This window comes from Puma concolor, chromosome D1, assembly GCF_028749965.1.
Source record: "Puma concolor isolate L17-30 chromosome D1, mPumCon1.1.hap2, whole genome shotgun sequence".
NCBI classification, from domain to species: domain Eukaryota; kingdom Metazoa; phylum Chordata; class Mammalia; order Carnivora; family Felidae; genus Puma; species Puma concolor.
The window spans coordinates 94821333-94843545 of record NC_141676.1 but is presented as its reverse complement, the minus strand read 5'-3'; the positions used below and the strand labels follow the sequence as shown (position 1 = coordinate 94843545).

The following is a 22213-nucleotide window of genomic DNA, read 5'->3' as shown; positions in this document are numbered from 1 at the left end:
CCCTCTCAGGGAAATGGCTGTTTTCTTTAAAAAAATTTTTTTTTAAGTTTATTTGTTTATTTTGGGAGAGACAGCACAAGTGTGGGAAGGGCAGAGAGGGAGAGAGAATCCCAAGTATGGCCAAATACATGAAACCGTGAAATCGTGACCTGAGCTGAAACCAAGAGTCAGATGCTTAACTGACAGAGCCACCCAGGTGCCCCTAAGATTTTATTTTTAAGTGATCTCTACACCCAACGTGAGACTTGAACCTACAACCCCAAGATCAAGAGTTGCATGCCCTATTGACTGAGCCACCCAGGTGCCCCAAGGGGTGGCTTTTTTCTGTTCCTTGCCCATCTGGGTGGAGGTGGAACAGGTTACCTTCTTGCTACTTGGTTATTTATAAACCATTCTCCCTCCTTTTCCTTAGCTTCGCCCCTCACTTTGAATCTAATGTTGTTAGGCTATACCACTCACTGCTTTCCAAGTTATTCTTGTCTACTAACCTCCGGGTCTTTTCTCAAGATTCCCTGAAGACTGTTGTTCCTGTTTCTCACCAACACTATTCTTGTCATATATTTTGGTGATTTTGATAACCTTGGGGACATTTCAACCAATGCTTGACTAGAAGCAACTACAAGTTCTATGATCTTGTTTTTTAATCTTCCTCTTGGTTCCACCATAGACTTTGACAGGACCAATCTGCAGTGTCTCCATACTCTCAGTTTCAAGCATCCCCCCTCTTATCTTTTCGGTGCATTCTTTCCAGTATCCTGCTTTAACAAACCTTAGATCTCCACTGGGGCCTTTAATCTCTTGATCCTACTAACTTTACAGTGCCCCTTACATCCCAATTGTCCTCCTGTTCCACATTACCCATTTTAAGTTCCATGGTCAGTCATTTAATTGCTCCCTTGCACTAATCTTCAACTCTCTTCAACTCCCTAATCTTCATTTCTTGCCTGATAGTAATACCTTGGTAAAACCTCAACCCTGGTTAAAATTAATTTTTCTACTACTGTTGCCTGTAACCATTCAATTGAAGAAAAACAATCAACAATGCTGACTGGTCTCACTTTAAATTCATAATCATGAATCTCACATGGGTCCTCACAGCCATCTAGCAATTGTACAGGTCTCTGATTTTACTTTTCTGGACAACTATTTTGTACTTTATTTTCCTTCTTCAGACCTCCAACATTTCTTCCTCTATACTTTTAATCGATGAACTTGCTTCCTATCTGTGTTAGTTATCACTTTCTAATCCAAATTTAGCATATTAAAACAACAAACATTATCTCACACAGTTTCTGGGTGCATAGTCTGGCTCGGGGTCTTTTATGAGATTGCTGTCAAGTTGTTGGCCAAGACAATAGTCTCTGAATATTTGATTGGGGCTGAAGGATCCACTTTCACGATCATTCACAGGGCTGTTGGCAGAAGTACTTTGCCATGTGGGCCTTTTTATAGAGCTGCTTGTGACATAAATGGCCTCAGAGCAAGTGATCTGAGAGTGGGAACAAGTGAGAGAGAGACATAATACAGCATCTTTACAACCTAATCTCTGATGTGATATATCATTACTTCTGCCATATTCCATTGGTCACCAGACCAACCCTGGTACAGTGTAAAAGGGGACTACAGAGGGTGTGAACACCAGGAGGTGGAGAACATCAGAGGCTATCTTGTAGGCTGACTACAATACTATTTTACAGAGAAAATGGAACAGTTAGAAGAGAACTTCCCCAACTCCCATCACTATCTTACCCAATTACCAGTATATAGTCTGCTTTCCCTGCTATTGTTATAATGAACTTTTCCTCCTGCTATCTAAGGCCATTCCCTCTTGGCCACTTAAGGACTCAGATGCAAACATTTTCCCATCTCTCTCCTGCATTGTCAGCTTTCTCCTATCTACTGGATAATTCCCAACAACAAAAAAATGTGTGCTGTGATTTTAAAGAATCATCTTGCGATTCTATCTTTCCTTGCAGCTACCCATTTCTCTATGTCCCTTTACAACAAAACCCATTGAAAAGGTTGTCTAAAATTGCTGTCTCCAATTCCTCCTTCCCTTCTCTTTTAAGTCTACTCCATCAGGCTTATACTCTCCAACTACTCCAAAAACACTGTTCTTTTAAAAGTCATCAATGGGGGCGCCTGGGTGGCGCAGTCGGTTAAGCGTCCGACTTCAGCCAGGTCAGGATCTCGCGATCTGTGAGTTCGAGCCCCGCGTCGGGCTCTGGGCTGATGGCTCAGAGCCTGGAGCCTGTTTCTGATTCTGTGTCTCCCTCTCTCTCTGCCCCTCCCCCGTTCATGCTCTGTCTCTCTCTGTCCCAAAAATAAATAAACGTTGAAAAAAAAATAAATAAAAGTCATCAATGACCACATTGTTAAACCCAATAGTCAATTCTTAGTTATCCAATTTGAGTTATCAGCAGGATTTAACATGATGGTCTGTTCTCTTCAATGAAACATTTCCTCCACTTGGATTTCAAGCTATCACACATTCTTGGTTTTCTTCCTTAGCTTACTAGCTGATCCTTCCCTCTTTCTGCATTCCTCTCCCCTTCTTAGCCTCTTTATTGTTAGGATACTCTACGGCTCAGTCCTTAGATCTCTTCTTATCTGTCTATAATTCACTCCCTTGATGATTTCATTTCATCTCCTGGCTTTAAATTTATAAGCTAACAACTCCCAAGTTTATATTTCTAGTCCAGAACTCTCCTATGAACTGCAGATACTTCTATCATACTTCTATCATATCTTAGATGTCAATTAAACACAACTTAAACTGCACTCCTGATCTTTCTCCCAAACCTACTCCTTCCACCATTTTCCCCAGCTGAGTAAAATGGCAACTCCATGCTGTCAATTGCTCAGGATGAAATCACTAGAATTTTTCTTGACTCTTCTCTCTCTCTCTCTCACACACACTCCATATCCCAACTTTCAACAGGTCCTGAAAGTTCTGCCTCCCAAGTATATTCAGAATCCAACTACTTCTCACCATCTTTACCACTACTTCCCTGATCCAAGACATCATAATCTCCTATTGGGATTACTGGAATAGCCTCTTAATTGGCCTACTGCTTATACTTCTGCCACACTCAGTCTATTCTCAATATGGTATCCACAGTGATTTAAAGAAAAAACAATTGAGTCACATTATGGCATTCCTTTGCTCAAACCCTCCATCTCAATGCCTTTCCATGGCTTACAATGCTTTATATAATTGCCCACTCCCTAACTTTTGACTTCCTATATCAACACTCTCCCCATCTCACTCTGTACCAGTCACGCTAGCCTCCTTGCTGTTTCACAGCCAGACAGATACCCACTTTGGAGTGATTGTACTTGCTGTTCCCTCTACCTGGAACACTTAACTCTCCTTTGAAGACCACAGTAGCTTGTTCCATTATCTCATGGAGGTTTGCATTGGAGCCTTTTCTCAAAAGTACCTCAGTGAAATCTTCTTAGGCATACTATCTAAAATTTCACTTCCCCTCCAGTACACTGTTTATCTTCTTTCTCTGCTCTTACTCTCCAGTATTCATCTGCCTCAGGCACATTTACTTACTCATGTGTTTATTCGGTTACTTCTTATCATATTACAAATTCCAAGAACAAGGGATATTTGTTTTCTTCACTGCTATATATTTCCAGTGCCCAGAACAGTACTGATATATAAAAAGCTTTCAATATGTTAAATGAACGAATGAATAGGTATTTCACGTAATGAAGTGCCCCAGAATTATAGTAGAGCTTGGAGCAGAGAGGGTGACCACTCACGAGGCTGCGCTGTTCAAATATAAGAATATGTATTAAATAGCCTTATAAACGTAACGATGTGTACACAGGATGGGTATGATTTACTGTTAGTTTAGTTTGTTCCTGGAGGAAAGCTCTGTCAGACCCAGTTTTTTCCATTCTTTTCCCCTGCTTCCCTCTATTGGGACCCCTGGCCCTCTGAGTCAGCGCTCTTCAGTTCAACGTAACCTTTTCCCGCAGGTTTTGTGCTGGTCTCCATCTCTGCACCAGGGGCCTTACACACCTTAACTCTCGCATCACTCAGCAGCTCCGCGAAACCACTCATCCCCGCCCCGCTCCTCGAGCCTTCACAAACCCCGCCCCCTGCGTGAGACATGGAGCGGAAGTGACGTTACCGCGGAGCTCTAAGTCCCGCCCCTTACGCTTTCCCATCCCCGGGGAGGGAACGCAAGACCGGAAGGGGCCGATACATGGCCACCGAAGGGCGGGGCCGGGCTGGGCGGGGCCCGGCGGCCCTCCCGAAAGTGGCGGTTTGCTGGAGGCGGTTACCTAGGAATCCCGAGTAGTTTGAATGTGTGGCGACCTGTGCACCGGTGCTTGGTCGGTGCTATCTCAGCAGGAGTGGGACCCCCGAGGCCTAAGAAACAGGCTTTTATCTGGCTCGGGACTCCCCGGCATTCATCGCTTCCCTCCATAACCGGATAGCAGTTATTTGGACTCAGCCTCAGACCCAGGTTCCCACCCCGACCCTACCAGCCCCCTTCCTCTCTGGCTGCTACGGTCGTTCCTCCCTTTCCTCGCGGTGCCACCAGTGGGCACAGTTTTCGTTCCCTCAGTAGATCCCTTTTCTCTCCCCTCTCATCCCCATTCCTTGCACAAGGCAGTCTTTCAAACTTAACGCTTTTCATTTCTTCCCATTTCCTTCTCCAGAATTCTTGTTCTTCGACTGTCTGTCAGGCTACTTACTGCCTCCTCCCAGGTTTCTCTCCTTTCCAGGAGCCTGTGGCTGATGGATTAGGAGACTGAGTTTTTAACGCAGTCGCTTGAAGATTTTAAGCTTCTCCTTTCTCCTATCCAGGGGTCACATGCCAGGAAGGATGGCCCCCCTCAAGAAGCCTCGAAATGCCGCAAGGTTGCCCCTGGCTTTAAACCCCCTGAAGAGCAAGGACGTGTTGGCAGTGCTGGCCGAAAGGAACCAGGCTATAGTGCCAGTTGGGGCTTGGGTGGAACCTGCCTTGCCAGATAGTTCGGAAGTCCCAGCATATGTGAGTGTCAGTTTGATGCAGATGTGGTGGGGTTCCTCCCCTGTTTTTGTTCGTTTGTTTCTTTCTTTCTTTCTTTCTTTCTGTTTTTTGTGTTTTTTTTTTCTTCTTCTTCTTCATATTAGCCTTCTCTAATCCCTGGTGCTTAGATAAAGATGAACTGTCTGGGGGATGTCCTTTTATAAATAGTTATGTTCTTGCCTTAGGATTGTAGAACAAACATGTATTTGCCAAAACTGTATTTCACAAACTCTTGATTGCTTGCTGTGCACAAGACATAGGCACTATCTGTATCTTCTGGACACCCTGCAGCTAGTAGGGATGACAGTTGCCACACTTAATTTAATATGAATTGATTGTTTAGAGTTATGGTAAGTGTGTGATAGAGATTCTGTAAGATTCAGATACAGTAAGAGAATAAGGAAAGAAGAGATTAATTCTGACTGAGATCCTGAGGAAGTTTTAACTATAAACTCCAGGAAGACGCGGACCTTTATATTTTGTTCATTCCTGTCCTGTCATATAGTAAGTCTTAAGGACTTATTTGTGGAATGAATGAGTGTGGAAATATAGCCTATGTTAGTCCTTAAGAAATGAAAATGCTGTAAGTATAGATCGTAGGGAAGCGCATTTCAGGTGAAGGGAAACTTTTGCAAAGTTTACATGTGCGCCTATTTCCATAATAACTCTCATATGTACTAATTAGCGCAGGAGGACAATTTTGTAAGAAGGTTTTTGGTAGTCTTTCACCAAACTGTGCCCCTTAGCTATTTGTTGGATTTTATTGTGGCACTTACCACATTATATTTATAGTAAGTTGCATGCATGTCTACTTTTCCTGATGGAGTGTGAGCTTCCAGAGCACAAGGGAAAAAAAAAATCTCATTTTTTACCATCCCCAACTTTGTCTTAGTGCCTGATAAATATAAGCACTTGGTAAGTATTTATGGAATGCACAAATTGTGTGAGGGTATTCTGCACATATAGACAAAATGCTGAACATGAGACGAAAAATATGAGTGGTCCTTGATCTCAGAGAAGAAATGAGACATGTTTAAAGTAAATCTTAAATAACAAAGCAATTTCATGTATTCATTTTATTTTTTTATATGTATGTTCATATGTATTCATTTATTCCTCTTCTGCCTATTTCCAGAAAGGATTTGAAGTGTCTAAGTAGTATATGATTAAGTGCTATGATACTTAAGGAAGAAAGGTAGGACTTTGGGTTGATGTGATACAGGCAAGTTTAATAAAGAAATTAGGTAATCAAAGAAGAAGGAAGATTCTCCAATTAAGGAGAATGGGGAGAGTAGGAAGTGAGGGAGGTATATTCAGGATTCTAAGGGTAGATTAGATTGATTGGAGAGGATGTGTAGTGGCATTGTGGGAAATAGGAGCTGTTGGGAACCACAGCTGTAGGGAAATCTTGGATAAGGGATTGACTTCATTTATTGTGTAATATTTACAGACAAATATGGTAAAACAATGTTTTGACTAGGTTAATTGCTTCAAAAATTTTTTGAGGTGAGATATAGATTGGCTTCTGGGGGACGAATTAGGATATAATTGTAACAATTTAGCCATGAAGTATGGCATCAGGACTTGTTTCATGATAAGGAATAGAAAGGGAAAGCTTTAAAAAATAGGGTGGTTGAAGTAGGAATGAAAAGGGATAAGTGTAAGAAACACCCCAGAAGAGTTAATAAGGTTTGGTACAAAGGTATTCTGGTATTTAAGTTATTGACACCTCATTTTCATTGCTCAAATTATGACATCTTTGTTTCTTTTTAATCTTTATTTATTTTTGAGAGAGTGAGAGAGACAGAGTGAGAGCAGGGGAGGAACAGAGAGAGAGGGAGACACAGAATCCGAGGCAGGCTCCAGGCTCTGACCTGTCAGCACAGAGCCTGACGCGGGGCTGGAACCCACGAACCGTGAGGTCATGACCTGAGCTGAAGTCGGACACTTGACCGCCTGAGCCACCCAGGCGCCCCTGGCATCTTTGTAATGTAGCATCAAAATGCCTAAAAACCACCAGAATTTTCTTTTTCTGTGTTAAAAAGAATTTAGTCTCATGTTCCCAAACTTTAACTCAAAATATTAGTCTTGGAAAATATATGTCTCCTTTCCCTCACTTAAAAAATATTGATCAGTACCAGTCAATGGCAATTTGATCAAGCATTTCCTAGAACTCTTTACCAATTTAGTATATATAGTCTGGGGAATCCACCCTTATTGACAGATGCATCTTCTGTCAGCTCAGAATAAATGCTGAATAGTTACTTTTAAAGTGTGGTAGACCTAATACATGCTTATTTTAAAGGGAAACTCTTAATCATTTTTGTTCTCAAAGTTTCAAGGAGCCATTGAGATTCCTAAGAATACCATAGCTTCAGACCTCCCCTTCCACTAATTAAATTAGCATCAAAGGACACTGCTATTCTATCAGCATATATGGCTGTCGCATTATTTTATAATTTATCTGATTATCTGTTGTTGTATAACAAACTGCCCTAGATGTTAGTGGCACAAAGCAAATTATACTGTGTGTCAGGATTTAGAACAGGGCACAGTGAGGATGGCTCGTCTACAACACAATGTCTGAAGCCTGTCGGTTGAGACAGCTGAAATAGCTGGAGATGTCTGGGACAACTCTACTGGATTCTGGCTATTGGTTGGATTTCTTGTTTCCTCTTCATCTGGCCATCTACTGGGCTGTGATGTCCAGGATGGCTTTCTCACTCACATGTCTGGCACTTGGGCTAGGATGACTACAATGGCTGCGGGCTTGCTTGGATGCTTTCTCTTTCCACATGGTTTCTCTACCTGGCTAGTTTGGGCTTCCTTTCAGCATGGTGGTCTCAGGGTAGAACTCTTATATGGTGGCTCATTTCCCCTAGGGTGAGCACTCCAAGAGCTGTAGGTGGAAGTTGCTTTAAGACCTTGCTTGAGAAGTCATGGAGCCAATGCTTCTGCCTCATTCTGTTGGATATATACAGAGCCAGACTACAATCAGTATGGGAGATTATTACACAAGAGCATTGATACTGGGAGGCTTGATTCACTGTGGGGAGAAGGGGAGATCATCTTTGGAGACTACTGTGCATACTAAACATAAGTTTCATCATACGTGAATTATCCAAAAATGTTCTTTGTTTGTTGTGAGAAACACTTCTTTCTATATTGTCCCCTTGGATAGTCCTTAGGGTACAAAAAGTCTATGTCTATGAGGAATTAGTTGTACAATTGAAACAATATTTATTTTTGCTTAAGCCAGTATTTCTCAAATTTATTTGAGTCTGGGAATCTCTTAATGTCCCAGGATCTGAGACAATGTTCTTGGGTTCTGATTGCCTTATAAAATGGTGTTTGCTGAGCAAAATATGTTTCTAAAATATGGTATACTCTTACCTTTGGTTTACAGTTGAGATTCACAATTTGGAATCAGTCATACACTAATAAGATGTTCAATAATCTCAGTATGGGGGTAAAAGAGGGGGCAGACAGACAATGGACGTAAAAGAGGCAGGATGGCTTTAATTTTCTGGAGCCTGAGTTAATTTTGGTCAGTTGTTCAGTCTTTACTACATATATCTCTCCTTTGGAATTATTTTACCCAATTGTTCTTTGATATTTGTTTTGTACACTCTATTCCTATGGTATATACTTGTGTAGAATATGGGATAGACTTCTTGAAAAATGTAATTTTTATTGGAATTTAAATTCTTTTCATTTTGAAAGTTAATGACTGCCTTATGAAATATTTGAGGCACTTTTCTGAATTAGAATTTGGAATCACTGTGTTAGAAGAAGGGCTGGATAGGAGTATGATTTTATTTATTTGAAGATCCCTTATGCAAGAGAGACATAGTCAAGAGACAAGCAGTAACAGTATAGGGCATAAGTATTGGAGTCAGAGAGACTTGTAGCTCTGCTGCTTGCCAGCTGTAGGATCTTGGGCTAAAGATGAATCTTTCTGAGCCCCAATTTCCTCATCTTTAATATAAAGAATAAGAATATCTTCTATTGGAGGTAGTTTTAGGGATTTAGTGATATAATGTGGTTAAAGTGCTTGTCTTGTAATAGATCTTTAATAACAATAACTGCTTGGGGCACCTGGGTGGCTCATTGGTTGAGCGTTTGACTCTTGGTTTCAGTTCAAGTCATGATCCCAGGGTTGTGGGTTCAAGCCCCGAGTTGGGTTCTGTGCTGAGCATTGAGCCTGCTTAAGATTCTCTCTCTCCCTCTGCTCCTTTTTCCTGCTTGTGCTCTCTCTCTCTCTCTAAAAAAAAAAGTAACTGCTTTTAATTATGCCTGTGGTTGTTATTCAAAACATTCAGAGGAAGTGAATACTGATTAGGGACTCAAATGGGATAAAATGTTCTAGATCGTTTAGAATGTGTTTTAGAATTGAGCATTACACAAATATTGAGTGCCTTTATATTCAAGGCTCTGTGTCATATACTGTAGGAGAAACAAAAGAGGATAAATACATTTCCTGCCCTCACAGTGTACCTAATCTAATGGGGGAGTTGAGAAGTATTACACTCAATGTTAATAAGAATGAGAGGTACTATAGCATAGGAAGCTCAGAGGAAGAACCAATTATGGAAGGTGGTTGGTTATTAGATGGTCTTAAAGAATGAGTACCACCTTTACTTTACTAGATGGAGATGACAGGAAGGTTAAAAATGGAGCGTAAATCTGAGTGTGAAGGCATTTTATAATAGGACATATTTGGTGAGCGGTGAGCAATTTGGTGTATCTGGACTGTTTTATTCATTTTAGAAAATGTGTAACATAAGATAGGTTTGAATTGGTTCATTAAGAATTAATGAAGGCAACTTTAGTTGTCAATTCAATGAAAAATTAAGATTTGATTTGAGTACAAAAATTCCAATTTTTAGTTTTTGATTTGGTTTGAGTTCTTGGTACTCAGTAGCTATGTCTAGATTATCAGCTTCTGAACTCCTGTGATTTCCTTACTATACTGGGAATTTTGGATTATAGAACTGAATTATTTTGTTGGGATTGTACCTTGACAGCTTTGTGCTTAAAACAGTCCTAACAGGCAAAACTGCTGACATTTAAGTTTATTTTCTTTCATCTTTCAAGACTTCAGCATATATGATTGAAGAAGAACTAAAGGAACAACTAAGAAAAAAACAAGAAGCTCTGAAGCATTTTCAGAGACAAGTCAAACGCCGAGTAAATCAACAAATCAGGTTGCGAAAAAAGCATCAGCTTCAGAGATCTTATGAAGCAGTAAGTTCAAAAGAGAAACCATATTTTATTCTTACGTTGCTCTGACTCATTTTTTTGTTTTCACCAAATAATCAAAAACAGTGTCAGAATTTTGGATTTGGGTTTGAATTTTGGCTTTGCTGCTTGCTAGCTGTGTCACCTTGGGCCTATTACTTCTCTGGACTGTAGTTTCTTTATCTATAAAATGAGGCTATGATATTTGTCTCACAGTGTTGTTAGGAGAATTTGATAGGTAAATTATTAGCACATTAGGGATGCCTGGTAAATATTAGTTTCATTGCTTGCTAAAGCTTTCCTCTTTCTATCCTTGGCCCTGATTTAAAGTCTTTTGGGCCACTTATAGGCATTATTTGATTGTACTGGCCCGGAGTAGAATCTCACTAGAAGAATCTCACTCTTTCTTCCTTTGTGTAGGCAGAAAAAGAAGGCTCTATAGCCATGCAGTCCTCAGATCCAACACATTTAACTCCTAAAAGAACAAGTGTTTTTCCAAAGAATTTGAATGCTGCAATTGGAAGTCCTAGGTTACCTCCTTCCCAAGTGCTGGGGGATGGACTAGAAGATAGAGAGAATCAGAATGAATTACTCCAACATCAAGCCCAGGCTGTAAGTACATACTCATTTTATGCCTATGATTTTCTTTAGATACATGCCATATCTAGAATATGAAGTAGAGATTAGGAGGTATCCTACTCAACTTCACTTTTAATTACCTTCTTTTTTTTACTTTTGTAAAGTGGGGAATAGTGGAATAATGTTTTTTATACATATTCTAAATTTATTTATTTTTGGTAAGACAATTTAGAGTCATCTAAAGGAAGCTGCCAAACTCTTAGAGTTAAAAACTTATGACAAAGAGCTTTAAGTTAAAGAACATAGATTTTTTCCCAATTGTCCTGGAATTGTGTTATGGGTAAGTTATTGTTTATGGTATCTGGACAGAACTGATTCCTAATGTCTATTGCAAAAAGGTACAGTACATATATGGGGCACTTCATTCATTATTTTTGTCTCTTTTTCCTCATTTCTGTCCTTTAGTCTGATAATCACAATAAATAGATCTATAGGTCAAGTAATAACATAGTAAACTCTTGACATAGAATTAAAAAAAAAAGTAACATATCCTAAGTAATTGATTTTACATATCTGTTATTTAAAAATTAATCACCATGAGTAGGTTCATCCGCTGAAATCACTTGAGACCGTGCACTCAACTCTCCTTAGTGTACCTGAGCTTTTTGTCCACTCGATACCATATTCTTCAACTCTGCTATGGGAATTATACTTCATCTTATTTAAAATGCATTTCTAGGGATAGTGAGAGGAGAGCAAAAGTGTAGAAAATGATGATTATGCAAAAATAAAAGTTTCATAACTGCTGACTTGCTTGGTCATAAGTATGAAGGGATTGTATAGTTGTTAGTATAATTAGGGAAAGCTTTATAAGCATATATTATATTGAAATACTTAAAAAAATTTTTTTCTTTGCCCGAACTATGACTTTTTCTTGCCATTGCTTGGTTTGTAGTAATCATTTTAAAAATCATTTTTGTTTCCTTTTTTAAGGTTATGAACAATCTGTTGAGCAAATATTTATTGAATCAGGCACTTCATAAAGTATAAGGGATAGAACATTGATGAACACAGACAAGGTTGTTGCCTTCGTGGTGCTTGTGGCTATAATCCCACCGTAGTGAGGATTTTACTTCATCTGTATAGTATATAAGTAGAACACATCAGTTCACAGATATTTGAATATACTGTGTTTCTTAAACATTGAACGAATGAAATGTGAAATGGGACCCTTTATGGGGGTTTGCATTTCCAAGTCGAGATGTAAAGCTGGTAGACTCCAATCTATTAGATAATAATATAGAGATATTGCTATATTTGGTGATAAAGTTGCACTATGGAATTTCAAAAATTTTTCAATTCCAAGGAAATATTTGTTGGAAGAGGTGGAATTGAGTTGTATATTTTGAGTTGGTAAGGTGAATTGAATTGGTGAATTGAAGAGAATTTTGAGATAGGAGGAACAGTTAAGAGTGTAGAATGTATAATGAGCTTGGTATATTTGGGAATAAGTGATGGAACCTTTCTGATTGATAGTTTATAGAGGAGGATGACAGAAAATTGAGGTTACATAGGACGAAATCAGGTTATGAAAAGCCTGAAATGTTACAAAACTAAAAAAAAATTTATACCGGTTTTTTCTTAAAAGATGAACTACTGAAGAATGTTCAGTGACCTAAACTACTTTAAGCCTATAAACTTTTGCCCAAACAGCATCTTGACATTAGATGCTTTTTAATCTTACTGTTTCTGTTGCAGTTTTTTTTTTTAATTTTTAAAAGTTATTTTTGAGAGAGTGAGAGAGAGAGAGAATGAGAATGTGCGAATGCATGGGAGAGGCAGAGAGAAAGAGAATTCCAAGCAGGCTCAGCAGAGAGCCCAACGCAGAGCTTGAACTCAAGACATGAGGTCATGATCTGAGAGGAACCAAGAATTTGACACTGAGCCACCCAGTCGCTCCTCTGTTGCAGTTTTTATCCACTAGATGTCACTAAGAACTAGACAGTGAGGCATTGTTCAAGCACTAACTCCCTTGATTTATCTGGAAGTGGTTGAGTAAATGGTGAATATAATTCACTTTCTGAATATTGGTGGACTTTTCAGTTTTCGTGTGCCACGGAGTGATAGAACCATAGAATCCTGGAGCTGGAGGGTTTTAAAAGTTCATCTGACATATTGAAATACTTAAGGATGAAATGATTTGATATCTGGGGTATACTTCAAAGTAATATAAGGGTGAAGTGAAGTAAGGCATTATAGATAAAATAAGATGGGCCAGGAATTGATAATGTTAAAACTGTTTGGGTGTGTATGTGGGATTCATTATAGCTTCTGTCTACTATATGTTTGACATTTCCAATATGTTTGAATTTATTTACATTTTTTAAAATCTTTTTAAAAAAGTTTATCTTTTTTTTTTGTTGTTGTTGAGAGAGAGGCAGAGAGAGAAAGAGGGATACAGAGAATACCAAGCAGGCTCTGTGCTATCAGCACAGAGTTTGTGGGGCTCAAACTCATGAACTGTGAGATCATGACCTGAGCTGAAATCAAGGGTCGGATGCTCAACCAACTGAGCCACCCAAGCGCCCCTGAATTTATTTACATTTTTAATTAAATGTTAGAAAAGAAAAGACATTATTTAGTCTAACCTTTCTTTCTCTAAAGAATTCTTTTTATATTGTCTCTAGTTTCTGCTAGAACACTGCCACTGTTGAGCAACTGACCACTTTTTAGGCTATTCATTTTTAGAAGTCTTGAAATTATTAGAAGTATTTTATCAATATACTAAGTCAAAATGTTCCTATAATTTTTACCCATTGGGCCTAGTTTTGCACTCTCAAGTAATAGAAAATAAAATACCATGGTCATCTCTAAGACACTTTAGGTATTTGATTATATTTGATTATAGCTATCATTTCTGTCTCTTTTTTTCTTTTTTGGGGGGAGAGAGAGAGCGCGCGCGCACGTGTGTGCACATGGGGGAAGGGCAGAAGGAGAGGGAGAGAGAGAATCTTAAGCAGGCTCAATGACCAGCATGGAGCCCAACACAGGGCTTGATCTCATGACTGTGAGATTGTGACCTGAGCCAAAATCAAGAGTCAGATGCTTAACCAACTGAGCCTCCCAGGCACCCCCCCATTTTTCTCTTTTGATTCTTACATTCCTAATGCTTTCAGTCATTATAATCTTGGTTGATTTCTTCTGAATGCTATTTAGTTTTTCAAATATGCTCTTTTCAAATATGGCCTTCAAAACTGGATGTGGCCCTGTACCCCAACATGTGATTTTGCTAGGACCTCTCTTATTCTGTACCCCCACCCCAGCCTTCACTCATAATACTTGGTATTACCTACTTGTTCTGAAATAGATAAGATTGGGTACCTAAAGTTAGCCACTATAATCATAAAACTGGAAGAAATTTCAAGTGTTCCCATAAAATAGAACTAGCCTAGCCCCCTGCTTTTGTTCAGACTGATATTTATCTCTAGGGATTGAGTTTCTATTGTGTCCCTTGATAACTTCATTTTGGTTGGGAATCAATGAACAGCTGATCATTGTTTCATTCTCACCATGTAATAATTTTTTCTAAATACACTATTAAGTTTACCACTATTTTCTAGCATGGGATATCTCAGCTTTTTATTTCTCACTGAATCTTTTATTATCTTGTTTTTTATTTTCATTCTCTCTTTGTAATGCAGGCTTTCCAGCTTTTTCAACCCTGAAAATACCAATTAATTTTGGTAATTAAGAAAGATTTAAGCAATGTGAAATAACCTGATAAGTTTTCTTAATCTATCATTGGAAAACTATTGTTTGAGTTAGGCTCTTTGGCTGCAAGACTTCATTTTATTTCAAGAACATGCATGGGATGATAATGGCAGAATCAGAAACTCCCTTAAGGAGTCAGAGGAGTTTTTCTGGCTCTGAGGTAGCTCCAGTGATCACAACAGCATAGGTTCTTTGATCTTCACAACTAGTATTTAATCAATAACTTGATTGATTCAGTTTTCTCATAGGGTGACCCACCTTCCTTATTGTCTGAGGACATGAGACCTTCAGTGCTAAACCTGGACAGTTCCAGGTAAAGTGGGAGTGTTCCCTGTCTCTACACATAAGCTTCTCTCTTATTTGCTTAATTTTTCTACTAACTGGTATTCTCATCATCACAGCTCTGAAACTTAGGCATACTTATGGCTCCTTTAGCCTCTTTTCTCCAGCTTCGGACCTTTTAGGTTCAGTTCCTGTGTCTGATTTCTCATACTTCCTAGTTCATCATGTAAGATGAGGAATTTTCATTATCCCAGCCTGCCTTTTTACGCAAGATCTAGGTTATTGGTGAGCCTATAGCTTGGGAGGCCCACTTAATAATTTGATTTGTAAAATTCCCCTATTTTCTATATTTTTGTTTAATGCTTATGAACATTGACTTTGGTCCTTGTATTCGTTTCTTTTGTCTGCTGTTAACAAATTACCTCAAACTTAGCGACTTGAAATGACAAATTAATTCTCTTGAAGTTCTCGAGGCCAGAAGTCCAAAATCAGTTTCAGTGAGCCAAAACGAAGGTATCAGCAGGGTCTCTTCCACAGATTCTAGGAGAAAATTTGTTCCTCGACTCTTCTAGTTTTTGGTGTCTGCTGGCTTTCCTTTCCTTGTGGTTACATTGTACCGATCACTGCTTCTGTCTTTACATCACCTTCTTCTTTTCTGTATGCCACATCTTCCTCTGCCATCTCTCTCATAAAGACAGTTGGGATGGCATTTAGGGCTCATATGGATAGTCCAGGATTATCTCCTCATCTTAAGATATATTTAATAATATCTGCAAAGCCCCTTTTTTCTTATAAAGTAACGTTTATAGGTTTCAGGGATCAGGACCTGGTGTCTTTGAGTGTCCATTAGTCAGCCTATTACAGTCCTCATAGCTGGTCCTTGAAAGGGCTTTCGGGTTGAGGTTTGATGAAGTGTTATGGATAATGACAGAGAAATGGAAAGACTATAACGTATATTCCAACTGCTGGACCAGTTGAAATATCCTGCTTAAGGGACTAAAATCAATCTGTGACTCTAATAGAGGTTTGGACTTGTTGGGAGATGTAGATTATGTGTCCTTATTTTAAATCTGTTACAACAGCTATTTTGAATCCTTGGTCACATTGTGCAGGGCAATAACATCTACTATACTTGGCAGTGAGTAAAAGCAGGCACATTTGTGGCTCTGTATTTTTTATAACTTTAACTGTACATATATCTCTTTTTATAGTATGATTACCTCTATCTTGATCCCTTTAGCCATTCTGCTGACCAAATTTAGAAGTCCTCCTCTTAGGGGTGCCTGGGTGGCTCAGTCGGTTAAGCAACTGACTTAGGCTCAGGTCACGATCTCATGGTTCGTGAGTTTGAGCCCCGCATCGGGCTCTGTGCTGACGGCTCAGAGCTTGGAGCCTGCTTCTGATTCTGTGTTTTCCTCTCTCTCTGCCCCTCCCTGCCTTGCGCTCTGTCTCTCTCTCTCTCTCAAAAATAAACATTAAAAAATTTTTTCTTAAAAAAAAAAAGTCCCCTCTTAGTAAAATAAAGAGTAATGTTTCAAGCTGATTTCTCTGGTGAGAGGTGTAGACCTTTAGAAGCAAGGACAAAACAGGTGATATGCTGTAGGGAAACTGCACCGTTAGTGAGAGTGTTTTTATCCCTAGCTCACCATTAGTAAAAACCAAAGTGTTTGTTATTTATATCTGTAAATCATAGTCATGATTTACTTTCCAGGGAGAATTGATATCATTAACTTTTACTAGATTGGTTGGAACTGGTCCTGACTTTGCCTTAATTTTACTTTGTAGTATAGGGATATGCTTTTCTTCTACATGATGTAGTGCTTAGCCTAAAACATGGTACTTTGTTCATTTCTGTATTTTCTTTAAGGGAACATTCTGTGCAGATTTGTGAAAAATAAAATAGGCTATGCTCTTCTGAAAAAGAGATCAAAACAGGTGCTTACTGAAATGACCTGGTAGATGTAAGGAATGAACACAAAGTCAATGTATTTAATATTAATACTCATTATCAGCTGTTACTTAGAGTACTTGAAACAAATGGGTTCTGTTGAGATGTTGGAGTTTGTGTTCTGAGTTAACTTAGAAAGGCTTCCTGGGAGAAGGGGGGTTTGAGAAAAGACTTTGAATAGCTATAGGTTTCAAATGTTAGGGGTGAAGAAGGGATTCTTGTAAACAGGAAAAAAGATTTTAGAGGGACTAGGAATGGAGTTCTCTAGCAAGGAGTGATAAAAGTGATTAGGCATGCAAAGACTAGTCGAAGAAATAACTCCTTATTGAGAAGATGGATAGGAGGTAAAGAATGTATTTGCTCATAATTTCTAAAATTATTAATTAAAACTTTTAGGTTCTGATATTTTGTGTACATTCTTGATACAAAGAATATGTTGTTGAAAAATGATTTGAATAACAGCCCTTAAATCAAGTTATGAAATAACAGTATTTTAGAATAATGAAAGTCATGTTGTAAAAGTACTGTCAGCAAACCACAGTCTCCTTTGCAGGTAATCCTTTTGTCTTAGGTCTGGCATTTTTTAATAATAGGGGCCTGTTTTCCTGTTGGAACACTTAGTGAATTTGGTATTAAAACTTTAGCCTGTTTTTGTTTGCTCTTTTTTCCCTTTCCCTGGCAGCTTAGTCAAACCATGAAACAGGCTCGTCACCGACTGGCATCATTTAAGACTGTGAACAAAAAAAATGTGTCAGTGTTTCCAGATGGTAGAAGAAAAACCTTTCCCCACCAAGAGGTAAATTAATTTCTAATAAATTGTTGTAAAAGGTACACATAAATATTTATTTACATCTCAGCATTATTTATAACTGTAAAAATAATTGGAAATAACCTGAAATATCCAATGGTAGGGAATGGTTAAAAAATTATGGTGTATCCATATATAGCTATTGTAAAAAAAATATGCTTTCAAAGAATATCTAAAGACAGAAGTGTCTGTGATACAAAATTAAGTGAAAAAAGTAGGATACAAAATTATATACAATATATTCTAAATTAAAAAAAAAATTATGCAGCCAATGTTTATAGAATGTCTGTCGTTACCAAGCATTGTTCTAGAAGCAGGAAAAAAAAGATAGACAAAGATCCCTCCAGGAGCATCTGTGCTAGCAGGGAAGCAAATAATAAGCAAATAAATGTAGAATATTTTTCAAACAATAAAAAAATAAAGATAAAGCGATGGGAAGAGAATACTATGTGCAGAGACAAAAGCCTGGAAAGAAATGGACCAAGAGGTTAATACTGATTATTTATGGTTAGTGTTAGTACAGGTAATTTTTATTTTCTTCTCTTGGTTTTCCCTATTTAAAAAATTTTCCATAAAGTATATATTTTACTTTCTAGTTAGGAAAAAATCAGTATTGTTATTATTTAAAAAAATTTTTTTAATGTTTATTCTTGAGAGAGAGGGAGAGACAGACAGAGCATGAGCAGGGGAGGGGCAGAGCAAGAGAAGGACACAGAATCCAAAGCAGGCTCCAGGCTCTGAGCTGTCGGCACAGAGCCTGATACGGGGCTTGAACTCATGAACTGTGGGATCATGACCTGAGCTGAAGTCGGACGCTTAACCGACTGAGCCACCCAGGAGCCCCAATACTGTTATTATTTAAAAAGAAATTCTTTTGATTCAAAATACAAGGTTAGAGTGAATAATTGGAACATAGATGCAGAGCTAGACTTAAAAGGATATTTAAGGCTATACTTGTAAAATGATATTGTTCTGTGGCTGTTTATTTCAGCGTTCACAGATTTGGATCCTAAAAATAAACTCATGTATTTTCCTGTGTGTACTTAATTTTGGCGTGAATATCAAGTTTTGATAGAAAGCATCTAGTAAAATGGACCATCTCATCTTTTTTACCCTATTTTTTTTGTGGCCCTCATCACCTCTGTCTCTTAGTTCTTTCTTAGTTTTGCTTCCTAGATTATGTATATATGTGTGTGTGTGTGTGTGTGTGTGTGTGTGTGTGTGTGTGTGTGTGTATGTTTTTGGAAAGAAATGGATATATATACATAAATATATACAAAAATGTTTTTGTATTTTTTCTTAAGTATCTCAACACAACCATCAAAAATATTTGTCTTTTATGTATTTGTAATTTGTAGAATACTAATCTATGTTTCCCTCTTCAGTGATAGTAAGATATTTATAGTTAAACATATAAATATATGGTGTGTATCACAAAAGACATTCCATCCCAGGTACGTTTAGTATGGTTACCCTTTTGTAGCATTGCCTTGTTAGGACTCTCAAGATAGAATTTCTTTTGTACCAAACTTCTCAGTGACTTGGTTTTTGGACGGTTTTCATACTATGGATTTGGCGGCTGTAGTTTGTGCCAGTACTGACTTCAGAGTAGTATTAGAATGAAGATTGGACACATTCTAGCAAACCAGAAAAAAAGGGTTATCAGATCCTAGAGACTGATATTTTATGTTGTGTGGAATATGTTCAAACCTTTCAATTGATGCTTTTCCAGAAAAAGTACTGAAATAAATACTTATCCAGTAGAGGGAGAAGGATTAAGTCTGAGGTAACATCCTTCTATAAACCAGTTTTATATGTCAAAGATGCCATTTAAGTGTAATTCATGATGATGATGATGATGATGATGATGATGTATTCAGACTTTCTGCTTATTGCTTCCAAAGAATACATGTGTATTTTTCAGCTAGAACATTGGAAACATATCTCCATAGAAATGAGAATGATCTAAGAAATTAGTGAAAATTTTCACATTTCTTATATCATGTATGTGGTTGTTCCCTCAATTCTGAATAGTTTTCTACCCCCTCAGTTTTGTGAAGTGGAAATCTGCCAGTCAGAAAGGACACAATCTGTAACCTGGTTGAACTCTTGTTTCATTTCCTTGTTAGACTTATTTTTACTGACCTTAGAATCTGTCTGGTTGTTTTTGTTATTCCAGATTTGGAGGTACAGTTAGAAGATATACTTGCTTGCCCACTGTTGGGTCACTAAGACAAAATCATAAGCATCCTAAAATTGTTACTGGCTGGTGTAGGAACAAGTGGTCATTTATAAAGTTAATATATTCTCCTACCAGCATATTTCCTTCCATATGTTTGATGTGTGAGTGATTTATTTGTAAATCTGAAGTAGAACTAACTACTTGTTTTTCTTTATTCTATGTTAAACCACCGTAATCTGTTAAAATTACTCCAGATCTTTCACGAAAACTCAACCCAGTATCATAAGCATATTACTTTCTCTAGACCATTTATTTCTGTATCATTTTTTCTTTCTTTCTTTCTTTCTTTCTTTCTTTCTTTCTTTCTTTCTTTCTTTCTTTCCTCCCTTCCTTCCTTCCTTCTTTCTTTTCTTTCTTTCTTTCTTTCTTTCTTTCTTTCTTTCTTTCTTTCTTTCTTGTTTTTTTAAGAAAGCATTTTTTTTTTTCCAACGTTTATTTATTTTTGGGACAGAGAGAGACAGAGCATGAACGGGGGAGGGGCAGAGAGAGAGGGAGACACAGAATCGGAAACAGGCTCCAGGCTCTGAGCCATCAGCCCAGAGCCTGACGCGGGGCTCGAACTCACGGACCGCGAGATCGTGACCTGGCTGAAGTCGGACGCTTAACCGACTGCGCCACCCAGGCGCCCCTTAAGAAAGCATTTTGTAGGGAAGCGTCATCCCTCAAGATAAATATAGGAACAAAAGAACAATTGCTCTTTAAGTTCCATCAAGGTCTTTGGACTTTTAACTACTTTGCATTACCAGAAATTTATAGAAAATCAGGGAGGGAAATGTAGAGTAGAGGGGGGAAAAATGGCTTGTTAGAGCCATCCACAGCTAATTAAGGTTGGGTTTAAGGGATAAAATTCTAATGTCCAGTAGTGTTTTTTTTCTAACAATTTTATTGAGATATAATTTATATACTATACTATTTACCAGTAGTGTTTTTTCCTAACAGTTGTATTGAGATATAATTTATATACTATACTATTTACCCACTTAAAGTATACATTTCAGTTATTTTTAGTGTATTCACAGGTTTGTGCAAATGTCAACATAATCTAATCTTTATAACACTTCCTTAACCCCTAAAAGAAACCCTATTCTCATTAGCCATCACTTTCTGTTCCCTCCCTTTCCCTACCCCCAGTCCTAAGCAACTAATCTACTTTCTGTCTCTATAGATTTGCTTATTCTAGACATTTCATATAAGTAGAATCATATAATATATATAATATATGGTCTTTTGTGACCTGGCTTCTTTTACTTTGCCTAATGTTTTCAAAGTTTATTGTAGAATGTGTCAGTACTTCATTCCTTTTTTTATTGCTGAATAATATTCCTTTTATGGCTATATCACATTTGGTATATCCATTCATCAGTTGATGGACCTCTTGGCTTTTATGAATAACTGTGCTACAGACACTTGTGTACATGTCTTTGTGTGGGCATTCTTGTTTTTAGTAGTGGAATTTGGAGGTTGTAGGGTCACTCTATGTTTAACCTTTTGAGAAACTGCCAAGCTGTTTTTCATCAGCAATATATGTGGGTTCCAATTTCTCCACATCCTCTCCAATACTTACTATTGTCCATCTTTTTGATTATTGCCATCTTAGTGGTATGAAGTGATATCTCACTGTACTTTTGATTTGTGTTTTCCTGATGACTTATGATCTTGAGTATCTTTTCATGTGCTTATTGCCCCATTTATATGTCTTGTGGAGAAAGTGTCTATTCTAATGTGGTGGTGTCCATTTTTTGATTGAGTTATTTGTTTTTTCATTATTGAGTTATAAGAGTTCTTTATATATTCTGGATACATGTCCCTTACGAGATACATGATTTCAAATATTTTCTCCATTCTATAGATTGTCATTTCACTTTCTTAATGCTATCATGTGTACAAAATTTTTTCTTTTGGTGTAGTTCAATTTATCTATTTTTTTCTTTTGTTGCATGCTTTTGATTTAATACCTAATAAACCATTGCTTAATCTTTTTTTTTTTTTAAGTTTGTCTATTTATTTATTTTGAGACACACACACACACATACACATAGAGTGCATGAGCATGGGAGGGGCAGAGAGAGGGGGAGAGAGAAAATCCCAAGAAGGCTCCCCACTACAGGACTCAAACCCACAAACTGTGAGATCATGACCTGAGCTGAAGTCAAGAGCCAGACACTTAACTGGCTGAGCCACCCAGGCATCCCAACCATTGCTTAATTTCAAGTCATCAATATTTTCTACCATGTGCTCTCCTAAGAATTTTATAATTTTAGTTCTTACATGATCTATTTTGAGTGAAATTTTTTTTTTTCAACGTT

The 22213-nt window shown here is 37.9% G+C and overlaps 1 protein-coding gene across 8 annotated transcripts in view; it reads left to right on the top strand.

The window, feature by feature from the left end:
* Nucleotides 1-4195: 4195 nt before the first annotated feature.
* Nucleotides 4196-22213, top strand: part of CCDC15 (coiled-coil domain containing 15) — a 96645-nt gene continuing 78627 nt past the window's right edge. For 4 of the 8 annotated variants that reach the window (XM_025928968.2, XM_086678769.1, XM_086678770.1 and 1 more), the window contains exons 1-5: nt 4199-4487; nt 4832-5018; nt 10134-10283; nt 10698-10889; nt 17540-17653. In XM_025928968.2, the coding sequence (XP_025784753.1) occupies nt 4839-5018; nt 10134-10283; nt 10698-10889; nt 17540-17653 (636 nt within the window). In that variant the 5' untranslated portion in view covers nt 4199-4487; nt 4832-4838. Of the gene's footprint in view, nt 4488-4831; nt 5019-10133; nt 10284-10697; nt 10890-17539; nt 17654-22213 lie in introns of all 8 variants that reach the window. The other 4 variants (XM_086678773.1, XM_086678772.1, XM_086678774.1 and 1 more) reach the window with 3 other exon arrangements.